The 22,149-nt window shown below is 41.7% G+C and overlaps 1 protein-coding gene across 1 annotated transcript in view; it reads left to right on the forward strand.

Moving 5' to 3' along the window:
- Positions 1-14,604, forward strand: part of LOC121952765 (protocadherin Fat 3) — a 111,581-nt gene extending 96,977 nt beyond the window's left edge. The window contains exons 42-50 of the mRNA XM_042499592.1: positions 714-845; positions 978-1,135; positions 1,239-1,770; positions 2,077-2,230; positions 4,197-4,353; positions 5,610-6,026; positions 11,593-11,848; positions 14,293-14,365; positions 14,559-14,604. Coding sequence (XP_042355526.1) covers positions 714-845; positions 978-1,135; positions 1,239-1,770; positions 2,077-2,230; positions 4,197-4,353; positions 5,610-6,026; positions 11,593-11,848; positions 14,293-14,365; positions 14,559-14,604 — 1,925 coding nt within the window. The remainder of the gene's footprint in view (positions 1-713; positions 846-977; positions 1,136-1,238; positions 1,771-2,076; positions 2,231-4,196; positions 4,354-5,609; positions 6,027-11,592; positions 11,849-14,292; positions 14,366-14,558) is intronic.
- Positions 14,605-22,149: the final 7,545 nt, after the last annotated feature.

Below are 22,149 nucleotides of genomic sequence, written 5' to 3' on the forward strand. Positions count from 1 at the left end.
AAACAACAAAATGAACAAAAAAAATTAAAAATTACATTTAAGTATAGTATGTTGTCCAAATTAGCCTTAAAGTCATAATATTGTATGCCTTCCAAAATTACATGTGAANTATTCTAAGAGTTTAAAATATATATATATTTTAAACTCTTAGAATAGTATGTCATCAAAACCAGTATAAACAGTTATAATACAGTATGTTGTCCAAAAAAGCATATTAAGTCATGGCTTTTTAAGGTGTCTAAAATAGCATTAAGAGTTCTAATTATGTTATTCTAATTTAGGTTATTCATTCAAAGTAGCATAAAAAAACTCACTATACAAAATGTTATAAAAACGTTACAGTATGGTATGTCATCCAAAATGGAACACAGAATTCATAGCATGGTAAATCTTATGAAAATTATTGAAACATGTTAGTGCAGCATGTCATCCAAAATCATATAAAAAGTCATCATATAAAATAGCATAAAAACTCATAGTACTGTGTCATTAAATCAAAGTATAACATGCCAGTCAAAAGGTCCTTAAAAGTCATAGTTTAACATGTCATTGAAAAGCTTCTTTAACATGTCACAAAAATATCACAGTATTGTATGCAATTGAAAAATTAAAACAAAATATATTGTGTAAAAAATTATAACATAGATAGATGATGCTCTGACATCCTGAGAGAATATTTTTCTTATATTTCTGTATTTACCCATTTTAAACAGGGGGGGCATGTCCCACTCCTGTGGAGCTTTGTGAAGGTCAGTCCTGTCCAGCAGACATGCAGTGTGTCCGTTCTGGTCCTACAGCGCCCTCTGTCTGCCAGTGTCAGCCGGAGAGGCTAGATGAGTGTGCAGGTAGGATTTGATTCTTTTTAAGCCTAAACTACAACTCCTGTGTTTCTGATCCGGGTAGACAAATAGATGGTCATGCAGCAAGGATTTCCTCTTTTTTTAATACTGTAACTCTGTGTTCTTTTGAATGTGCAGGCCAAACCTCTCTGAGTTTTTCTGGAAACAGTTACATCAAGTACAGAGTGACAGAAAGTGGCCAGAGTGGCGAGATGAGGCTCGGCCTGAGGATCAGAACACTTCAGAGAAGAGGAGTCATTATGTTCACGCGTGTCAACCCCTGTACCATGCTCAAGGTAAATACATCTCTATGCTGCACTTTACTGTATCCTTCCCAATGCCACATCTGTTCCACAGAGAGTTTTCCGCATTTTAGTTATTTTCCCTCCTCTTCCACAGATTGAAGGAGGTCGCCTCTGGTTCCAGTTGGACTGTGACAACACTCTTGGCATTATGGGTATCTCTGGCAGACCAATAAACGACGGCCTCTGGCATGCAGTTGCCTTGGAGCTGACTAGGAACTACACCCTCCTGTCACTGGATGACAGCTATGTGGAGCGCCGGCGAGCAGCCCAAGCCCCTGTTCGCCTTTGGCCTCTGGCACCGGATTCATCCTTTTTTTTTGGGGCCCAAGTGCGGCCACCCAGCGGGCAAGGCGAGAGGCCAAGCCCGGGGCCGGGGAGAAGCCAAGGAGGGCCAGGACTCGGGGACCGCGGGGCGAGGGCCCCACCAAGAGCCCAGGATGGCTTCCAGGGATGCCTGGGCTCACTGATGCTGAACGGTAACGAGCTGCCACTCCAGAATAAGAGGAGCCGTTATGCTGAGATAGCAGGACTGAGCGAAGTCAAGTTGGGCTGCGTGCTTTATCCAGATCCATGCATCAGTCAGCCGTGCCTCAACGGAGCCATCTGCAGCAGTTTGCCCTCTGGAGGTCTGTGGAGATGACAGTGTAGAAGTGTATTGGTGATAGTCATCTTGTTGTATAAATAAATTACATAAATAGCTGTTGTCATAAATAACAGATTGAGTTTTCAGCTATTTTAGTATTGCCTCATTTTAATGGTTAATGGTTTCTTTGTACAGTGGTGACCACCAATATGTATATTTAGTTTGTAAGGCATTCAAATAATCAGTCACTTATTCACAAATCACATGGTAGTAACAGGATTTTGTGTAATGACATATATGATTAAAATACACATACTCATTTTACACATTCTGAACCTCTCTCCAACAGGCTTCATGTGCAGTTGCAGTGCTGGCTTCACTGGGGGGCGCTGTGAAATTGAATTGACATCCTGCATGCCGAACCCATGCCAGAACGGTGGGGACTGTAAGCCTTTAGGCAGTGCATTCCTCTGTGGCTGTCCTAGAGGACTCGGGGGACTTATGTAAGATAAAACAGCCTGCAATCACACTAACACACTTTTAAAGCCTTAATTACTGAATGTAAAAAAAAAAACCCAAAACATTGTTGATGAGTGGTTTGCCCCTTTACTCAGTGATGATTTAGACACATTAACATCTACATCTCTTCTCTCATATACATTCAAACACAAAAGAATACGTGTGAGACTCAACAAACACACAGTCATTAGCCTACATTAGCACCGCAGCACCCACCGTGTTGTTTTAGTTGTTATTGTGTGTGATAAATTAGTGTTTCTAATTTAATTCAGTATAATTTTGGTTGAAAAGCCTGTAATCATTCTCTAGCTGCCTTCTTAATTACAGCTCAGTAATTGCCTTTGAAATAACCTCTCTGCTCATGTGGCTGTTCAATGGAGTCACCACCAGAGAGCAGTTTTTCCTCAATGGAGAAAATGGTGCTGCTTTTTCATGATTTGGACAAAGAGGTAAAAAGTTATTTGATGAAATTGAATTAAAACAATTTTAGCTGAATAATAAGGGAGATAAAAATTAAGTTGTTTTCTTCCGGCAGCAGATTTTACAATTCATTATATGTCTATTATATAAACAGATTGACAGCTAAAGCAAATAGTGTATTCTGACACAAGTAAACAGCTGCTAAGTGTAATTGGCTATGAAATTGTTTTTCCTGGAGAGTGATAAATAATAAGAGCACACTGACATATGTATTACATAATAATGATAATATAAAGCGAAAACTTCCTGTAATGAATCTCAATCATAGACTCAGAAATACAAAAAGCTTGTTGAGTTCATGTTTCAATATTCATCAGCGGTCAGTTAAAGTTGTTAAAAGAACATGTCACCCACAAAATGATTATTTGTATATCAGTCAGTTGTGTTGTGATACCTTGACTTCATGAGGAAAACTGTGTTTTTCTCGCATGACTCCACCAAAACTAACAAACAAATTTATTTATTAATTAATTGGGGTTCATGTTTAGCAACAGAAAAACAATAAAACAAAAAAAAATCATCTTACAAACAAAGTATAATCCAAGTTTCATTTATTCATGTATTTTTTGCTAAAAAAAAAAAACAAAACAAAACAAAAAAATTTAAGTACTGGAGTCCGGGTTTGAAGAAAGCAGAGATAATTTTCACTTTCAGTTCAGATTCAGATAGCAAGTTTTTAGCAAAAACACATGTTTTTGGGAAGTACAGAGCATACAGCTGGATAAATGAAACTTGGGTTGTACTGATTGTACTATGAGAGTTAGTACACGGATGTTTAAAAGTTAAATACTTTGCTGTTGTTAAACATGATCCCCAAACATTCAATCAACCATACAGTCTGTTTGCAGTTTTCTAAGGAGGCATGCGAGAAAAAAGTTTTCTTCATGAATACAAGGTAAAACGGCATGACTAACTGTGTATGCTTACTGGCTTGCTACATTTTTATCATTCAAGCAAATCTTTGGAAAGTTATACATGTGTTTACACAGTTTTGAAAATCTCATCAAAAAAAAGTAATTGAAGAGGAAAATACACCTATTTTCTGTCTCCATCACAGCAGGGCACCATGTTCAAAATGACAAGTTATGATGAGCACAGATGTGTGTGGAGTAAAATTACATCTGTGACGTTGAGTTGCAATTTACGTCTTCATCCAAGAGTGTGCGTGCGTGCGTGCGTGTGTGCGTGCGTGTGTGCGTGTGTAAGAGTATTTGCAATGTGTTTTGAAATATGCATTCACATTACTCTAAATCAGAACCATATAAAATGAAGATAAAATGGGGATCCGTGAAGATAATCCCTTGATTTAGCAAAAGAGAGGCCCTCTGAAAAGATGATCTCCAAAGTATTTATTTTCTTTCTGTCTTTTTAACTCACTGTCACACTTTCATCTTTAATTTTCCTCTTTTACTTTGATACAAATCATCTTCACCACTGCATAGCAATTTATTTGTCTATCTTTCTCTGCAGATGTGATGAGGATGTCAATGAGTGTGACCAGGATGGGTGTGGAGATGGAGGAGAGTGTGTCAACACGTTCGGCTCGTTCTACTGTAACTGTTCAGAGGGGTATGAGGGGCGGTTCTGTGATGATCAGACAACTGGAGATCCAGGGGATGACACGCAGGTATAGTATGAACACTAAATTTATGAGTAAATCTTACAGAATATATTTTGGTATAGTCCAAAGAGTACTAGCTTTTTGCACATTCAGGTTGCTTGTTGTTGACTTGGCGTACTCAGTGAAGCAGTTGATTTTAGTGTGCAAAGGACTCCCGGAGGGTTTGTTCATCAGCTTGGTATCTGTGTCTCTGCAGTAGATGAATGGATGTGTGGTAATGGGGAAATCACAGTTTCCATTTGAAGATGTTACGCTCATAACTTTTCTTATGCACAATATACCTTATATTGAGACCGTAAGCCCAATTATTGTTACACACTGTGAGAAGGTGATTTCATTATTCCCTAGAAGATTTTAATTAGCAGGGAAGTAACCATAGTCGACTAAATCTATTAGACCGCTTTCACAACCAATTGATACGTTAACTTTTACACGCACTGCTGGAAAGGCCTTTTTCCTGAAGCTTACCCAGCATGTATCCTATTAAAACACAAATCTATGGAAGTAATCATTTCTTTCATACTGTAAGTCTAGAAATGTGATGCCTGTAATCCTTTGCAGCAGTGAGTTGATAAAAAATCTGATTTCATCCATCACTTTTTTTTTTTTTTTAAGATTATTTGTTTGGGGCATTTTTTCTTTTAATCAATAGGACAGTTTTAACCATCAAATGGGGGGAGAAAGAGAGGGGGCGACTTGCAGCAAAGGGCTGAGATTGGAATCAAACCTGCGGCCGCTGCGTTTAGGACATAGCCTCTGTACATGGAGTGCCTGCTCTAGCCACTGAGCCACCAGGTGCCCCTCATCCAACATCACTTAATACAACTAAATCTAAATTTTACACCAACAAAATGTCAGAAAGTGTATTAACTAAAATACTTAATTTACATCTATCTCCTTTTTTAAAATATGTAGGGTTGAAAGGTCAACTGCACTATATCTGTGCACTCTGCCATCAAATATAAATAATTCCTACAGCTGCCATATGTCTGCCTGGATGATTTTAAGACTCAGCACTAACTTCAGGCTAAGAAAGAAAAGCCAGATTTTTACTTCAACACAATTTTCTTTTTAGGGATAATCAACATTTTTAAAGGAAAGGTTTCATTGTGCAAACGCATTTTCTCAGCAAGTTAGAAATATGTGATCGTTCTTTACCTGAATGGAAGTGAATTCTAAATATGAAAATCCCCCATATTGGACTTGCTAAGATTCCACCAGATAGTGATACATTATATGATTTTTCTCTTCTTGTTACCCAGGCGGAGCCCCTGTCATATGTTGGACCAGGAGAGATAATTGGCATCGGGGTCCTTGCCTTTGTCATCATTCTCCTCCTCATACTCTTCATCGCCTTCAGGAAGAAAATCAAATTCCGGAAAGATTCTGACCCGGGCCCAGGGACTCAGGCTGTGATGGGTGTGTCAGCTATTTCCACAGAAACCAGCTATATGCTGCACAAGACTGGCATGGGGGTGGAAGGGATTGAGTTTAAAGCCGTGCGTGTGTCTGGCTCACCGGGGACCACTAGCACCTATGGTGAGGTGGGAGGCAGCACTGGGGGCCCTCCCCAGGTCATGGTGCGTCCGACCACCCACTCCCCACTACCAGGAGGACTCAGCAACCCAGGCATGAGAAGTGGGGATGGGGACAAGACCACTTCCAGTGAAGGAAGCCAGGTATGCAAATGCATGCGTGGGCATGCATCAATAAGTCTGTTTTTCTTTACAAGATTGCGAGACTTAAGTCATGGTAGTTTTAGTTAAGGTCAAGTAAGATTCTGACATTAAAGATTTAAAAAATGGTATCTATATTTTCATACTATATACTACTAATAAAATAAAATTAATTGTTCTTGGCAATGTCAATTTTCTATCATAATATCAAAAGTTATATCAGCATATTTTCCAGCTTCTCTTTGTGGTGATGTGCTTTTCTAATTCAGTTGCAGTCTTTTCATCTTTTGGTTGAGACTCAGAATATTCCATCCATCCATCCATCCATTTTCTTCCGCTTATCCGGAGTTGGGTCGCAGGGGCAGCAGTCTAAGCAGGGAAGCCCAGACTTCCCTCTCCCTAGCCACTCTGTCCAGCTCTTCCAGGGGGATCCCGAGGCGTTCCCAGGCCAGCTGAGAGACATAGTCTCTCCAGCGTGTCCTGGGTCTTCCCCGGGGCCTCCTACTGGTGGGACGTGCCCTGAACACTCACCAGGGAGGCGTCCGGGAGGCATCCTAATTAGATGCCACCTCAACTGGCTCTTCTCAACGCAGAGGAGCAGCGACTCTACTCCGAGCTCCTCCCGGATGACCGAGCATCTCACCCCATCTCTAAGGGAGAGCCCAGCCACCCTACGGAGGAAGCTCATTTCGGCTGCTTGTACCGGCGATCTTGTTCTTTCGGTCACTACCCAAAGCTCGTGACCATAGGTGAGGGTAGGAACAAAGATCGACCGGTAAATCGAGAGCTTTGCCTTTCGGCTCAGCTCCCTCTTCACCACGACAGATCGGTGTAGAGTCTTCTTCCACCTGTCGATCTCCCACTCCATCTTTCCCTCACTGGCAGACCCTGAGGTACTTAAACTCCTCCACTTGGGGCAGGATCTCAACCCCGACCTGGAGAGGGCACTCCACCCTTTTCCGGCTGAGAACCATGGCCTCAGAATTTGGTGATGCTGATTCTTATCCCGGCCACTTCACACTCAGCTGCGAACCGATCCAGTGAGAGCTGGAGCTCACGGCCTGATGAAGCCAACAGGACCACATCATCTGCAAAAAGGAGGGACCCAATCCTGAGGTCACCAAACCAGAACTCCTCAACAGCCTGGCTGCGCCTAGAAATTCTGTCCATAAAAATTATGAACAGAATCGGTGACAAAGGGCAGTCCTGGCGGAGTCCAACCCTCACTGGAAACGAGTCCGACTTACTGCCGGCAATGTAGACCAAGCTCTGGCACAGGTCGTACAGGTAACGGACGGCCCGTATCAGGGGGTCCGATACCCCATATTCCCGGAGTACCCCCCACAGGACTCCCCGAGGGACACGGTCGAATGCCTTCTCCAAGTCCACAAAGCACATGTGGACTGGTTGGGCAAACTCCCATGCACCCTCAAGGATCCTGCCAAGGGTGCATGGGAGTTTGCCCAACCAGTCCAGATGGTCCAGAGCTGGTCCACAGTTCCATGACCAGGACAAAAACTGCATTGCTCCTCCTGAATCCGGGGTTCCACTGTCCGGTGGACAGTGTTGACAGAGCACCGCTTCCCCCTCCTGAGACACCGGATAGTGGTCCAGAACCTCTTCGAAGCCGTCCGGAAGTCGTTCTCCATGGCCTCACAGAACTCCTCCCACACCCAGGTTTTCATCTCGGCGACCGCCATAGCTGCACTTGGCTTGGCCTGCTGGTACCTGTCTGCTGCCTCCGGAGTCCCACAGGCAAAATAAGGCCTGATAGGACTCCTTGTTCAGCTTGATGGCATCCTTTACCGCCGGTGTCCACCAACGGGTTCGGGTGTTGCCAACCCGACAGGCACCAACCACCGTACGGCCACAGCACCGGTCGGCCACCTCAGGAACGGAGGCAAGGAACATGGCCCACTCGGACTCAATGTCCCCCGCCTCCCCCGGGACATGGTCAAAGCTCTCCCAGAGGTGGGAGTTGAAGCTCCTTCTGACGGGAGACTCTGCCAGACGTTCCTAGCAGACCCTCAAAATGCATTTGGGTCTGCCAGGTCTGACCGGCATCCTCCCCCAACATCGGAGCCATCTCACCACCAGGTGGTGATCGGTTGACAGCTCCGCCCCTCTTTTCACCTGAGTGTCCCAGACAAGCGGCCGCAAGTCTGACGACACAACTACAAAGTCAATCATCAAACTGCGGCCTAGGGTGTCCTAATGCCAAGTGCGCATATGGACACCCTTATGCTTGAACATGGTCTTTGTTATAGACAAACTGTGGTGAGCACAGAAGTCCAATAACAAAATACCACCTGGGTTTAGATCCGGGGGGGGGCATTCCTCCCAATCATGCCCCTCCAAGTCTCACTGTTGTTGCCAACGTAAGCGTTGAAGTCCCCCAGCAGAACAAGGGAGTCCCCAGAAGGGGCACTCTCCAGCACCCCTCTAAGGACTCCAAAAAGGGTGGATACTCTCTAAGTGCCGTTTGGACCATAGGCACAAACAACAGTCAGAATCCATCCCCTTCCCGAAGGCGGAGGGAGGCTACCCTCTCATTCACCGGGGTAAACTCCAACATACAGGCACAGAGCTGGGGGAAAGTAAGTATTGCCACCCCTGCCCGGCGCCTCTCAGCAGCGGCAACTCCAGAATGGAAGAGAGTCCAACCCCTCTCGAGAAGACTGGTTCCAGAGCCCATGCTATGTGTCGAGGTGAGGCCGACTATATCTAGTCGGAACTTCTCAACCTCGCGCATCAGCTCAGGCTCCTTCCCCACCAGAGAGGTGACATTCCACATCCCTAGAGCTAGCTTCTGCAGCCAAGGTCCCCGCCTTCGGCTGCTGCCCAACTCACACAGCACCCGACCCGACCCATGGAGCCCAAAGAGACGAGGAGGGACCTCCTTCCCGTCGGCTCACCACCTATAGGAGCCCCTCCTATGGGCTCACCACCCGTAGGAGGGGCTCCTGTGGGTGGTGAGCCCATGGGAAGGAGGTCCCTCCTTGTCTCTTCAGGCTCCATAGGTAGGGGCCCGGCCACCAGGCGCTTGCCATCGAGCCCCACCCCCAGGCCTGGCTCTGTCTGGTCCCTCCCCTAGGACCTGTTTGCCATGGTTGGCCCTACCAGGGGCATAAAGCCCCTGACAACTGAGCTCCTAGGATATCCTCAGAATATTAGTACCTCTTTTATTCTTATTCTTGCAAACAACCATGGGACAAATACTCATGGTGTGCTCACAAAAGGGCTCACTGTCCTCTGAGTGGAACTACAAGAAAAGTGCTTGTATGGCAGGAGGTACGAGTGACGGAGTTTTGAGATAATAGAAAATATGGGACAGTAAAACTTTCTAATAATGAGTGGAAATAATGAAATGAAAGACACTGTATGTATTGTAAGCTTACAAGACTTAAAAACAAAGTCATTTTTTGCTGAAAGGAATTCTTCACCCACAATTTTTTTTCTTTTTTGTATATCAGTTACTGAGCATGTGTTAATTTGAATTTGTTAAGAAAATACTTTCTCTCCCTTGTGTTATCAAAGAGAACAAAGAATCCCAAAACATTTTTGATTAACAGAAGTCATACGGGGCACATTTTACAACAGCAAAACTCTTGAAACAGTTAACAAACTCACAAAACTAATGCAGTATAGTCCAAGTCTCATTTATCCAGTTGTATGTTCAGCACCCATACACTTGCATTTTCTCTAAAACTGTAATAATTAAAACACTTCAGAATAAGCAGTCTTACGCCTGGGGCACACACAGCAGTGCATGATGGCAACTAGCCGAACTTCGGTCTTACACACAGTGTCTCTTGGTCAGTGGCAAACTTACCACCATTTGGTGGCTCCGGGTGAGCAGTCATTTGCCCCCCCAGCCTGGCATCCATCAATCTAATACACTGTTAAACATGTCATTATTTACCTTGGTTTTCCAGAGGGTGGCAGTAGGTTGATCGTGGTCTTGTCTTGTACTGTATCTTGTGACAGCTACAAAGTGAGAATACAACACAAGACAATAAGATAAAAGTTATGGAGACATATAATGTACTGACTGACTGGTCTCCCCTCTCCCTCTCTGTGTGCCTTTGTCTTCTCCTCTCTCCCTCTCTCTCTCTCAGCTTTTGTCTTCATCTCTCCTCTCTGTTTGTTTTAATATCTCCTCTCTCTCTCTCTCTCTCTCTCTCTCTCTCTCTCTCTCCGTTTTGGCATCTAAAACTTGACTTTGCAAGACTTGGCTATCTTTTTTTACGTTACTATGAGCAGGCGGGGCAGCTGACTGCTCTTGTCTGTAGATAGACGATGCTGCCAGCACTGCTTTGAAAAAGGTAGATACCTTTAGCAGGTTTGTTAAAAACTCCTATTTTTCTCCCTCTTCTTTTTCTGTGAACAGCTCTCGTAGCTTTGCTTCATGGTTTATCTCGACTACTCTCTCTGTCAATGTTGTGTTTAAATGAATTGATTCTCAGTGCACTGGAATAATTTCTGCATAACCGCTGCGCTGTACAGTGATGCGCATCATGGAATTATCCATGTAGTGCCGACTGAAGGGGGGGCCCCAGACAGACTCCGACAAGACCTAAGCAGCGTTTTTAACGCCGGCAGTGTGGCTGCTCTAATTTGTTAACACGGGGAAAAAAAAAACCTACAGGTTCTGCAACACTCACACATACAGTGAGCCCAGGGCATTGTGCACAAAGCTCTCCTAAGTGTGATGCAGGAAAGTTCAAACACATGTGCTTTTGAAAAAAAAATATTTGGGAATTATTGGCCATATTGCTGGATAAATGAGACTTGGATTACATTGCATGAGATGTGTGAGATTTCTGAAGGAAATGTTTTAATGTTTTAAATGTTTTTCTGTTCAGCGCGGGCCCCTATTTATTTCAGTTTATCAACAATGATCGGTGGTTCAGTTTCTCTGTTCAAGTAAAAACTTTTGTCACAAGAGCAATTTCAAAAGCTCTTTAAAATAAATCTTAAGACGAATACTAACATGCATTAGTGTCACACTTCCTGGCTCTGTCTGTGACTCTCAGCACTAAACCCATCCCTTCCAAATGAGTAAACCGTAAACCGTTAATAATGGCTCAGCAATATAGTCTTTCATTTCTAAAATGGGTGATATGAGTTTAGCATTATTACAAAAACAGCTGGACACTGTATTTTTCTTTAAGCAAACATTACTCAAACAGGAATAAGCAGTGCATTGGTTTGGGTTAATTTTGAGCTGTTTACCACAGGGAATTTAAAGAAGCAGAACGATTTATGTTGGATTTTCAATAGATTTATTGACAGCACAAAATGTCGATAAACTTATACTTTGTTTTTAGATGATTTTTTGGCTTTTTTTCTTGCCTTAATTGGGTAGGACAGATGGAGATGGACAGGGAAGGAGGGAGAAAAAGAGAGGAGACAATATGCAATGAAGGGTCTCGGGTTGGAATTGGAACCAGGCAGCTGCTAAGGACTCAGCCTCTTAGTACATGGGACACATGCTCTACCAGGTGTGCTTCCAGGGAACCATGACTTATCTTATTTTGTCCATTGCTGTTTTCTTCCGTCTCTACAGTTGAGCAGCTTCCTCTCAGACATGTCTAATGTCCGAGGTGTGTCCAATAGGAGGGGCATCGCAGTGTGCAGCGTGGCACCCAATCTCCCTTCTGCATCGTCCTGCCGCTCAGAGCACAGCCCGGCCCACAAAGTGTCCTGGGAGGGAGAGGAAACAAGGGAGGAAGGGCTGGAGAGAGTGAGAGATGAGAGAGAGGAGGAATGGGGCCAGAGAGCTTTTGAGTTGGAGAGAACACAGAGAGATAACAGTCCACAGGGTAAGACTGCATGCACATACACACACGCAAGTTTCTGACCTCTGATGAAAAAGGCGCGGAGTACACAGGCCGTGAATTCATTGTGTTACACTCATACTCTCATCTCCACTGAGAGAGCTTATTTCACAGTGATCTATGCCTTTTGATCACACACATCAAAGAAAATGGCCCACAGTAAGCAAGAGTGGTTAAGAAGTAATATTTATATTTTTGCTATAATTTCAGCTCAGTTTTACTATTTACTTTCTGGCAGCCGTAAATGATGGTATAACTTACTTTTATGCTGAAACTGGCAATTGTGTCCTCATGTACCAAGATAACTCTCTTACATCTCCTGTGCACTTCTGTTTGAATGGTCAGGGTAATCAGCCAGAACTGATGTCCTGTGTTGTTGTCCTACTTTTGCTCCAAAAAGTTAAATCAAAGTAGTTGAAACACTCCAAGAAACTTTTCTGCCAAGTTTATACCACTTTTTTTTTTTATCCAAGTTTGTTTCACGTGTACCTTTGTCAACTGTGAGGACAACAGACTGAGGTCAAGTGGCGAGAAGTACTTGTCAGATAATTCCACTTCAGTCTGATATTTAGCTGCCAATGTTGTCAACAGTGTGAGCACAGTTCACAGTTTGTTCTCTGTCAGGGAAATAACCGCGTTGCATCTCTGTGCGAAGGTAGACGTCACGTCACACATTTCGATTCTCTATCCAACCTGTTGTTTGAATAATACAGCCTGCGGTGGGAACTTCCTGCCTCTTAATTATTGATTCCTTCCTGTGGGAATGGGAAATAGCTTATTCTATTTTTTTGCTCCCCTGTTGAGTGTATGCACATAAAAAGAAAAACATACGCCCCTCAGGGTCACAGTTACATCAGAGTCCGATAATTAAAATGTGACTATGCTGATAGCGAACTAATAATCTCATTATTCGGCTAATGACTCTAGTGTTAACTGCAAATTTAATTAAGCAATCGGAAACAGTTTGGTTGTTTACTTACACCACAGCAGCCACTAATAAGTATAATAATTAATATTTCAATAGATGGGCACAAGTCAATACGTGAGGAAACATATTGGTCATATTTCTGTCACTACCTGCTGCTCATGAATAAATAAAAATTATGAATAATGAAACAACTGGAAAATACTTGAACAAATCAGGTCCTATATTGATCAGTTTTTGGTGACTGTGCTCCAAAACAGGATGTATCACAATAAGCATATTGATCTTCATTATGTTTTGCAAATTTGTAATAATACATTCATTATTGAATGACTTTAACAACCAAAGGCCTCACAGAAACACAATAACACCAGCTTCTCTTATAATGCAGATAGACAGAGCCCCTTTAGTGGAGGCTTCAAGCACTACAGCTATTTCAATTACAGGAGAAATTAAAGATGCAAACAGTGATGAAAGGGCCCCAGCACCCCCATGTATGTCGGGATACTCAAACCTCAACTCAAGCTGAAGCAGCCGTTCATTTCTGTGAAAGTCAGATAATGCATGCAGAGAGTTTGGGCCCTGGAGTGAGATATTTAACATGATGTAGTACTTCCAGCGCCCACTAGATTAGACTGGAGGGCACATAAATTCCATGTCATCTTGGTGTACATCATTCCTAAACCAAATCATTAGAATTTCATGTAAATTAATTCATTAACATTTAATCAAAAATGTTGATTTTGAACCTTATCCAGGCCAGGTAAGTTTTACAGGCCACTTCCCAGAGAAGAGTCTGAAGCGCAACTCTTCATCACCTGCACTAGTCTATAATAGTATTGAGGGTGCAGAGAACAGCATAACTTCTTCTACAGCTGCCAACAGCCCACCATCATTCCCACTTAGGGAATGGGTGAAAACAAAGTATGGCAGTTAGGCTGGGGCACCAGGCCCCCAAAACAACTAAATCCGCCCCTGATGAAAATGGACGCAATGGAGAGCAGCTGGATAAGAGACCAACAATGGGTTGTCGTATTATAAAGAATTCCATCTAGAGTCTGACTTTTGAACCGCTAATACTATCAACATGCAAAAGTCAGGTAAAGTGGAGAATCTAAGCTTTCCAGTGATATTACATATGCCCTCTTTGCAGTGAGCATGGTTACATCATCAATTTCTGCGCATTGATTTGCCAGGGAAACCTCACTTGTTCAGTCCTCTGGGCCAAACAGTAAGGGCTGTGAAGGCTTTGTCCCACCTCCTGTGTCCAGATTGGATGAAAATTTCAATGTTCATGTGTTCTTCACGGAAATTCGAACACGCACGGAGGTAAAACGAGATGAAGTACGTGTGTTTGTTTATATAGAAAAATACCCCAAAATAACAGATTAGCAAGACAGAGCTCAGCAAAAAGCAAGACCAAGATGGCAAAATGACGGTGAACAGCTGAAGAGGTGCTGGGATCTTTTCTTTTTTTTAAACGAGCGGCCTCGCGACTCTGCAGGTGATCCTCCTCACAATCAGCTGGTGCAGCACGAGGAGGACAGGCAGGACAGCGACCAGTTTGGAGATATTAGGTGAGTTTATGGGAAACTGCGGCGTCTCCAAAATTGAGGGAAACGACATGCGCTATGACCCGATGCAAGGGTAAGATTTAAATAAAGAAGATGAATGCTCTGTGCTGAATGGGATCAAAATGTGTATCAGCCATAATATCTGTGTTGTGTTAACACCACAGAGCAGTACTAATTGTAATACTTGTGTTTTCAGCTGCTGGAAGCGAGAAGAGCTGTCTTGGACAAAGAAGAAATTGTGAGGGCGCCATCCTTTAGAAGCCAGGAGCTCTCTGAAGGATGTGCTGTTCTTCAGGAAACACTGGAAGGGAACCCAATATATGTAGCAACACACCACAAAAGGCTGTATACTGGGCCACCCTCAGACAGACTGGCACCACATCGGACCCCAAGTATCTCATGTAATAAGAACAACTCTGCTATGTTTTTTTAAATAAAACTTTACTATTGTCAATATATTCCTGGCAAATGTGTCTTGTTTCTCAATGAACTGATATTGTGACAGGTGCCTTCAGTAACTGTAAAATAATAATATCAGTAATAATACTACTAATAAATTATTATTATAGCTAATAGTAGTATTAATGGGAGGGGCAAACCACCATATGTATGTCCCGAAGATGACCGATGAGTGAAGGATTTACTGTCCAATCACAGGTGATTGTCGTTTTGGAATGTCTGTGGTTTCATCCAATGGTTGTGGGAGACCAGTAAGGTCTGACAAGTATCATTCATATGCTAATCAGAGCCATTCACACCTCCTCTATAGAGCTGGCTTTCTCCCACCTCCTAAATAACATTAGGAAGTTTGGCTCAGTGGATAAACTATGAGGTTAGACCTCTGGAGGTTGTGGGTTCAATACTTGCCCATAACAAATGACTTTTGAAGATGAAATCAGTCCTGTTTTCGACAGACGTCACCGCCAATACCGAAGTTTTCGTTTCAACTCCATATGGCCCTTATGTAAGAAACGCAGACAGATATATCAGCCGATATTTTATTTCTGCAATAAATTATCACTTGGCTGTAGATTCATACAGTTTAGACACTGATTGTGATATTGCAGAACAAATTAAGGCCTATAAAGTTGAGTGATATCGTTTTAAATGATAAATCAGGTGAAGTTGTCCCAAAACAGGTAAAACCAGTATCGGCAGTGACGTCTGTCGAAATCAAGAAATATCGGCCTGACTCATATATCAGTCGAGTTTTCGACAGAAATCACTGCTGATCCTGAATTTTCCATTTCAACACCATATGACCCTTATATCAGTAGAACAGAGATAGTATATCAGTCTATATTTATTTTATTTATGCCATAAAATATCATTTGGCTGTAGATTCATACAGTTTAGACACTGACTATGATATTGCAGAACAAATTAAGGCACGTAAAGTTGAGTGATATTGTTTTAGATGATAAATCAGGGTGAAGTTGTCCCAAAACAGGTAAAACCAGCATCGGCAGAGACGTCTGTCTAAATCAACAAATATTGGCCTGACTCATATATCAGTCGAGTTTTTGACAGACATCACAAAGCTGAATTTTCCGTTTCAAAACCATAAGACCCTTATATCAGCAGAGTGGACAGATATCAGCCGATATTTTATTTCTGCTATTAGTAAATCCCTCACTCATTGGTCATCTTCGGGACATACATAAGGTGGTTTGCCCCTCCCATTAATATTACTATAATAATAATAATAATAACAATAGTAATTTGTTTTTGGTATTATAATTACTGATATAATAATGAAAATGATTATTACTGATATTATTTTTATTTTAGAGTTACTGAGGACACCTGTCACAATATCAGTTCATTGAGAAAAAAATACACATTTGCCAGGAATATATTGGAAATAATAAAGTTTTATTTAAAAAAAAAAAAAAAAAACATAGCAGAGTTGTTCTTATTAAATGAGATGCTTCGGCCCGTATGCAGTCGGTGCCGGTCTGTCTGAGGGTGGCCCAGTACGCAGCCTTTTGTGGTGTGTTGCTACATATTTTGGGTTCCCTTCCAGTGTTTCCTGAAGAACAGCACATCATTCAGAGAGCTCCTGGCTTCTAAAGGATGGCGCCCTCACAATTTCTTCTTTGTCCAAGACAGCTCTTCTCGCTTCCAGCAGCTGAAAACACAAGTATTACAATTAGTACTGCTCTGTGGTGTTAACACAACACAGATATTATGGCTGATACACATTTTGATCCCATTCAGCACAGTGCATTCAACTTCTTTATTTAAATCTTACCCTTGCATCAGGTCATAGCGCCTGTCCTGCCTGTCCTCCTGGTGCTGCACCAGCTGATTGTGAGGAGGATCACCTGCAGAGTCGCGAGGCTGCTCGTTCAAAAAAAGATTCCAGCGCCTCATTAGCTGTTCACCGTCATTTTGCCATCTTGGTCTTGCTTTTTGCTTCTCTGGTATGTTTCTATGTAAACAAACACACTTTCTCTCGTTTTCCTCGTGTATGTTCAAATTTCCGGGAACACATGGACGTTAAAATTTTTCTCCAATCGGGACACGGGGTGGGACAAAGCCTTCGCAATCCTTGCTGTTTGGCCCAGAGGACTGAACAACGTGGGTTTCCCTGGCGAATCAATGCGCAGAAATTGATGATGTAACCACGCTCACTGCGTAGCCTCTGGATAGTGAATTCTGGATACAGCCATGGGGGTGGGGTCTCGTCCATGCGCCCCTTATAATCATCACTTCCTTATAATACATCCATGATAATCATGCGCCACTGAGCAGCTCTCACAGGAATGAACGAGGCCCCGCCCCCAACATTGTATCCAGATTTATAATAGATCCATGCTTATAGTTCATCATGCATACCATTTCACTATAATACATCCATGATGCATATGCCACTGAGCAGCGCCCATAGCATAGAACGAGGCCCCGCCCCCATGGCTATATCCAGACTTCTCTATAATACATCCATGACCCTGAGCAGTGCAATCAGCAAAGCGCAGTTTTGTATTGTTTTTTTGTTTTTTATTCTTTCCCAAAATGGCACCTAGAAAGATTACGCCGTGGTTGCTCGAGGAGGTGCAAACGCTCCTCACCTTGCTGGTTGATGAGCGAGTCTGTGTGAATGCATTGTTCGAATTACAGGGGAGCTTGGCTGCCCTGAAAGCCTCCATTGAGATGTTAAGGGAACTTTTGTGTTATAGATTATATATTTTCTGCACATAAAGATTCCTGAAAAAATCTAAAATATAAGTAATATGTCAATGTTGTGTGTTCATTCGCTCATTACATTCCATTTTCGAACATCTGTCTCCACTAATGAACTTCTGTGTCTATCCCTGCTGCGGCCATCTGTGCGTGAAGCTGTGGTCAAATTCCTACATTGACATGGCCGATGCTCGGGCCCTAATTACAGGAAGCCAATAGTGAAGCTGTTTTGGTTGATGTTGGAGGCTCAGATTGATTTAGTATTACTTATAATAAGTATTTCCATTACAAAAAAAAAAAAGAAAGAAAACGGTTCTGATGAAAATTCAGAAAAATAATGGGGAAAAAAGTAAGGAAGTCAAATATTTAATTTATAATGCAAAAACAGTTAGCCCTTTTAAATTGGTTTGATTTCTTTTGAAAAAGTTGAGAAAAAGACAATGAGGAACTTAGAAATGTCTCAAAAGAAAATTGCCTGAAGATTAGGTTGTTGTTTTTCTAAATTAGCAACAAAAACACAAAGTGTGTATATATTATGTAATATATATAATCGGTCTCAGAATATATATATATATTATATATGCTGGGCCGTTAACGGCGTTAACGTGCTGCGTTAACGCGGGATTCTTATCGCGCGATAAGGAAATTATCGCGCGATAATTTCCTTATCGCGCGATAATTTCCTTATCGCGCGATAAACTATTCACTAAGTTGGGTCTATACAGTGAGCAAGGCACCAATTTCACTTTGTTGTTTAAGCGCGGATGTATACCTGGTCGAATTACGCGGAGGGGGCGTGAACAAGGCGGAAACTGGTCTGCCTGAGTGACTGAGTATTGGCTCAAGCCGTGTCACAAAGCTTGCTGACTGTTAATGGTCTTCTTCATGACCTCTAATGTAGGCCCACAGTTCAGTTAGGGTCATGTTATCAGAGGCTGCGCCCTCTGCTGTTCATTCCAGTTAGCAGGAAAAAGCTTTTTCCACATGGAGACAGAACCTGTGTTCCTAAATGTCTGTGTTTAACAAAATAAAAAAAAGTTAAACACCAAAGTAAATCTTATGGAACATTATTTTTCTTTACCAAATATTATAGTAGAACAGCTTTCTCAAGCATTTTGTGATGCATTTTCATCATTTAGATAGATAGATATTATTTTGAATGTCTTTGGCAAAATTCAAATCTATAATTTTAATCTAGATTAATCTAGATTAACTACAGGATTGCAGTGAGATTAATCTAGATTAAAAAAATTAATCTATGCCCAGCACTAATATATATATATATATATATATATATATATATATATATATATATATATATATATATATATATATATATACACAGAAAACTATATTTATAAATATTCTAATTATAAATTCGTGGAAAGTGGATACTTATTTAAAAAAATAATAATCTGAAGAACTTTACATTTTATTGTTTTTGGTTTTTTTTATTGCTTATTTCAAGGAATTTTCTTGTAACTTTTTTTTAACCAATTTCTTGCTAACTGTAGGGCCATCAAGTACTAACTGAACAGTTGTGAGGTGAAAGTTTACCTTTCCAGAGTATCAGATGAATCTCACAGTGAGTTCCAGACAATGCCTCCTGATGGCTCTTACAATTGAAAATATGCAGGGAAGTTTTGTTGCCAGGATGAGAGTAAAGTTTGGCTGAGTATTAGTGGTAGGATTAGAGGAAGGGTTGGGTCCGTAATCTCAGGCGTGGCTGCCAATGTTGGCACATGACAGGGCAGTCACTGGCACAATAACGGCTAAGTGTCCGATAGGAAAGAAAATTCATGGAAAAGAGAGAAAGAATTTTGTTTAGTATCTTAAATTGAAAAAAGAAGCTTGATTATGTTGAGAGGGGTCCCCTTACCTGCATGCTGGATCAGTCCAGTGGTTGTGGCGCTGCCTTCTTTATTTAGTTTGATTGATGGCACTGCCTTACTGCTCACATTCCCACAGGAGCATTTGACTTGTTCCATACGCACTGGACCATGACCACCTAGCTTGGGCTCAGAAAGCTAAAGTTGATGTCCAGACATCCCAGCCCTCATGGAGACAGTTTTGGTTATAAGATAGGCCAAGCCCTGACTGCCTGCTTTGCAGACTGCCCAGTGTGAAGCACAATTTTAAGGCGGACATTTTTTTAGAAGACGTAATAGACAAGAATGAAAAAGACATGCTGTGTTATAAGGAGCAAGCCACCAATCACAAAACCTCTTAAAGCCATTCATGTCACCAAAGTACACTAACAAATTGTTTATTGCTTTTGATAAAACTGTTGGGGGAAAAAAATCATTTTTACCTGTTTCATGTCTGCACAGAATTTATGGAAACAGCAGAATAGCACAGACTGTTCATCTGTACATTTTTAAAATGTGTCACCTGAGTTTTGGTCCTGTTGACACAAGGATGTTTTTTCCCCCTTAGTTTAAGGTCCAGTTTGTAGAATTTAGGGGGATATACTGTCAGAATGGAATATAATAACATAAATATGTTTTTGTTCGTGTATAATCACCTGAAAATAAGATTGTTGCATTTTCGTTACCTTTAAATGAACCATTTTTATCTACCTAGGGAGCAGGTCTTCTACAGGGATCAGCTTGTTACACCAGCATGTTTCTACAGAACGTGACATTGTCCAGGCAGTTTGGTCTGCTTTCAAAAGTGCAGTGTGAAAGTGAACCGACCCAAATGAAGGTGTGAATTTTTTTGGCATTCCCCACCAAATCGAACCAAATCCCCTGGACTATCCTGGTGTGTAAGAGCCCTAAATGCCCCTAAATCTTACACACTGGACCTTTAAGGAACAGAAACATGTCTTTCTACAGTGCTTTGTTTTTTATTTATTAACACAATATGCCAAGTGTCTCAATTTATGTTTAGTTGTCTTAGTATTAGCAGCTCTACAAGAAAATACATATAAGAATAATTACTTGTGTTATTTAGAAAAGGAAATATCTGATCAAGACTAAGAATCCTGAGCATTCAATGCAAATTGAAGTTGGGACTTTAAGTGTATTGTGATTCAGCAGAGAAGGCAGTGAAATGTCTGTAAACTGTTTTCTCCTTCTGCTCTCTCCCATTTGTTCCACCTACCAATACAAAGCCTCTTTAGTTTTGCCAAAAGTGACTTTTAATCACATCAGCAAAGCTGTCAGCTCTTATTTCCAAGCAGTTTTATATTCCAAATAGATTTGTTTTTAAAGCCGATACCAGTAATTTCCGCTCTGGTGCTTTTCTGTATCTCTCTTCAAATTTAAACACTAATGTGAAACCAGGCATGTTATTGCTGCTTTTAAAGCACCTGCTAGAACTACAGACCTGTCTCTTGGTTTAACAGACAGTCTTCACAGCAACATGCCTCAGTCTGAAGCTGTTGTGACACATAAGCACCTGATCTGCCCCTCTGGCAGTTGTTTGAAAAACAATCACTCTGAGGCAATTCTGACCTCCAAAATAAATTTAAAAACAGCTCTGCGCAGGAAAAGTGTGTCAGGAATCACACTTGTAAGCATCTATTCACCTGAAATGTTGCCTCTAAAGCCATGGCTAACTGGAGACCCTAAGGCTGGCAGCTTCCTGCAAATGGAATTTAATCTGACCTGTTTGCACAGGCATAAGTCAGGTTTGTGACTTTAGCTTTGATTACTGCAGTGTGAGCAGGTCTGGTGAGAACAACTTTTTAAGATTTTTAATTTGATCAGCTGTGTTTCACATCTGCTGCACCGAACTACAGTAGAACAAGTACCTCTTTGGTCCTTAGCCTCAGTGACACCTCCAGCTGGTGCAGACAGCATTAAATGAGCAGACCTGGAGTCGCAGCGGGTGCACTGGGATTTGTTAAAAATGCCATACTGCAAAGCATTTAGGCAGCTTTTTAGAACAGACCTACATTCAGTCTGAGTCTGCAACTTAAAGGGGAAACACCAACTCAATTAAGAATTCCAACATTATATTTCCATGTCCTAGGAAGGTACATTCAATATTTGTGAACATGAGTTACTGTCTCTCAAAGCCAGAAACTAGAGGTAAGGCTCAAACTTGTGAGTTCAAAGGGTATAAAATCTTGAGCTTCTCCACAGACAATGAATGTTTTTTTTTATTTTTTTCTATTATTATATCCCCTGATGAGCTTTATTCTACTGTAGCTATTTCAGTTCTGAAAAAGAATATGCACCAATATATTCAGAACATTCCCCTGAGTGCTCTCAGTGTCAACTAGAACACTATAAAAATTCACCTCTGTACAACTGTCATGAATGTTGAAAATAACTATAGAGACCAAAACCTTTTTTTGTACCAGGTGGTAAACATTATTATTTCTACTGTAAAATTGGGCATTTTAACATGGCAGTCTATAGGGACTGACTTGCTTCTGGAGCCAACCTCAAGTGGCAGTTCAGAGAACTGCAGTTTTTTGCACTTCCGTACTGGCTTAGTTTTCAGCCTCGGAGACTGATGCTTGGTTTTGGCACTCTAGTTTCTGGATTTGGGAAAAAGTTGGTCAAGTTAAAAAAAACATTTTTGGATTATTTTAGACCATAGGAACGACGTGTATGAATTTTGAAAATGGTTCCCTTTTAAATTGCCTT

This window comes from Plectropomus leopardus, chromosome 13 (assembly GCF_008729295.1).
Source record: "Plectropomus leopardus isolate mb chromosome 13, YSFRI_Pleo_2.0, whole genome shotgun sequence".
NCBI lineage: Eukaryota > Metazoa > Chordata > Actinopteri > Perciformes > Serranidae > Plectropomus > Plectropomus leopardus.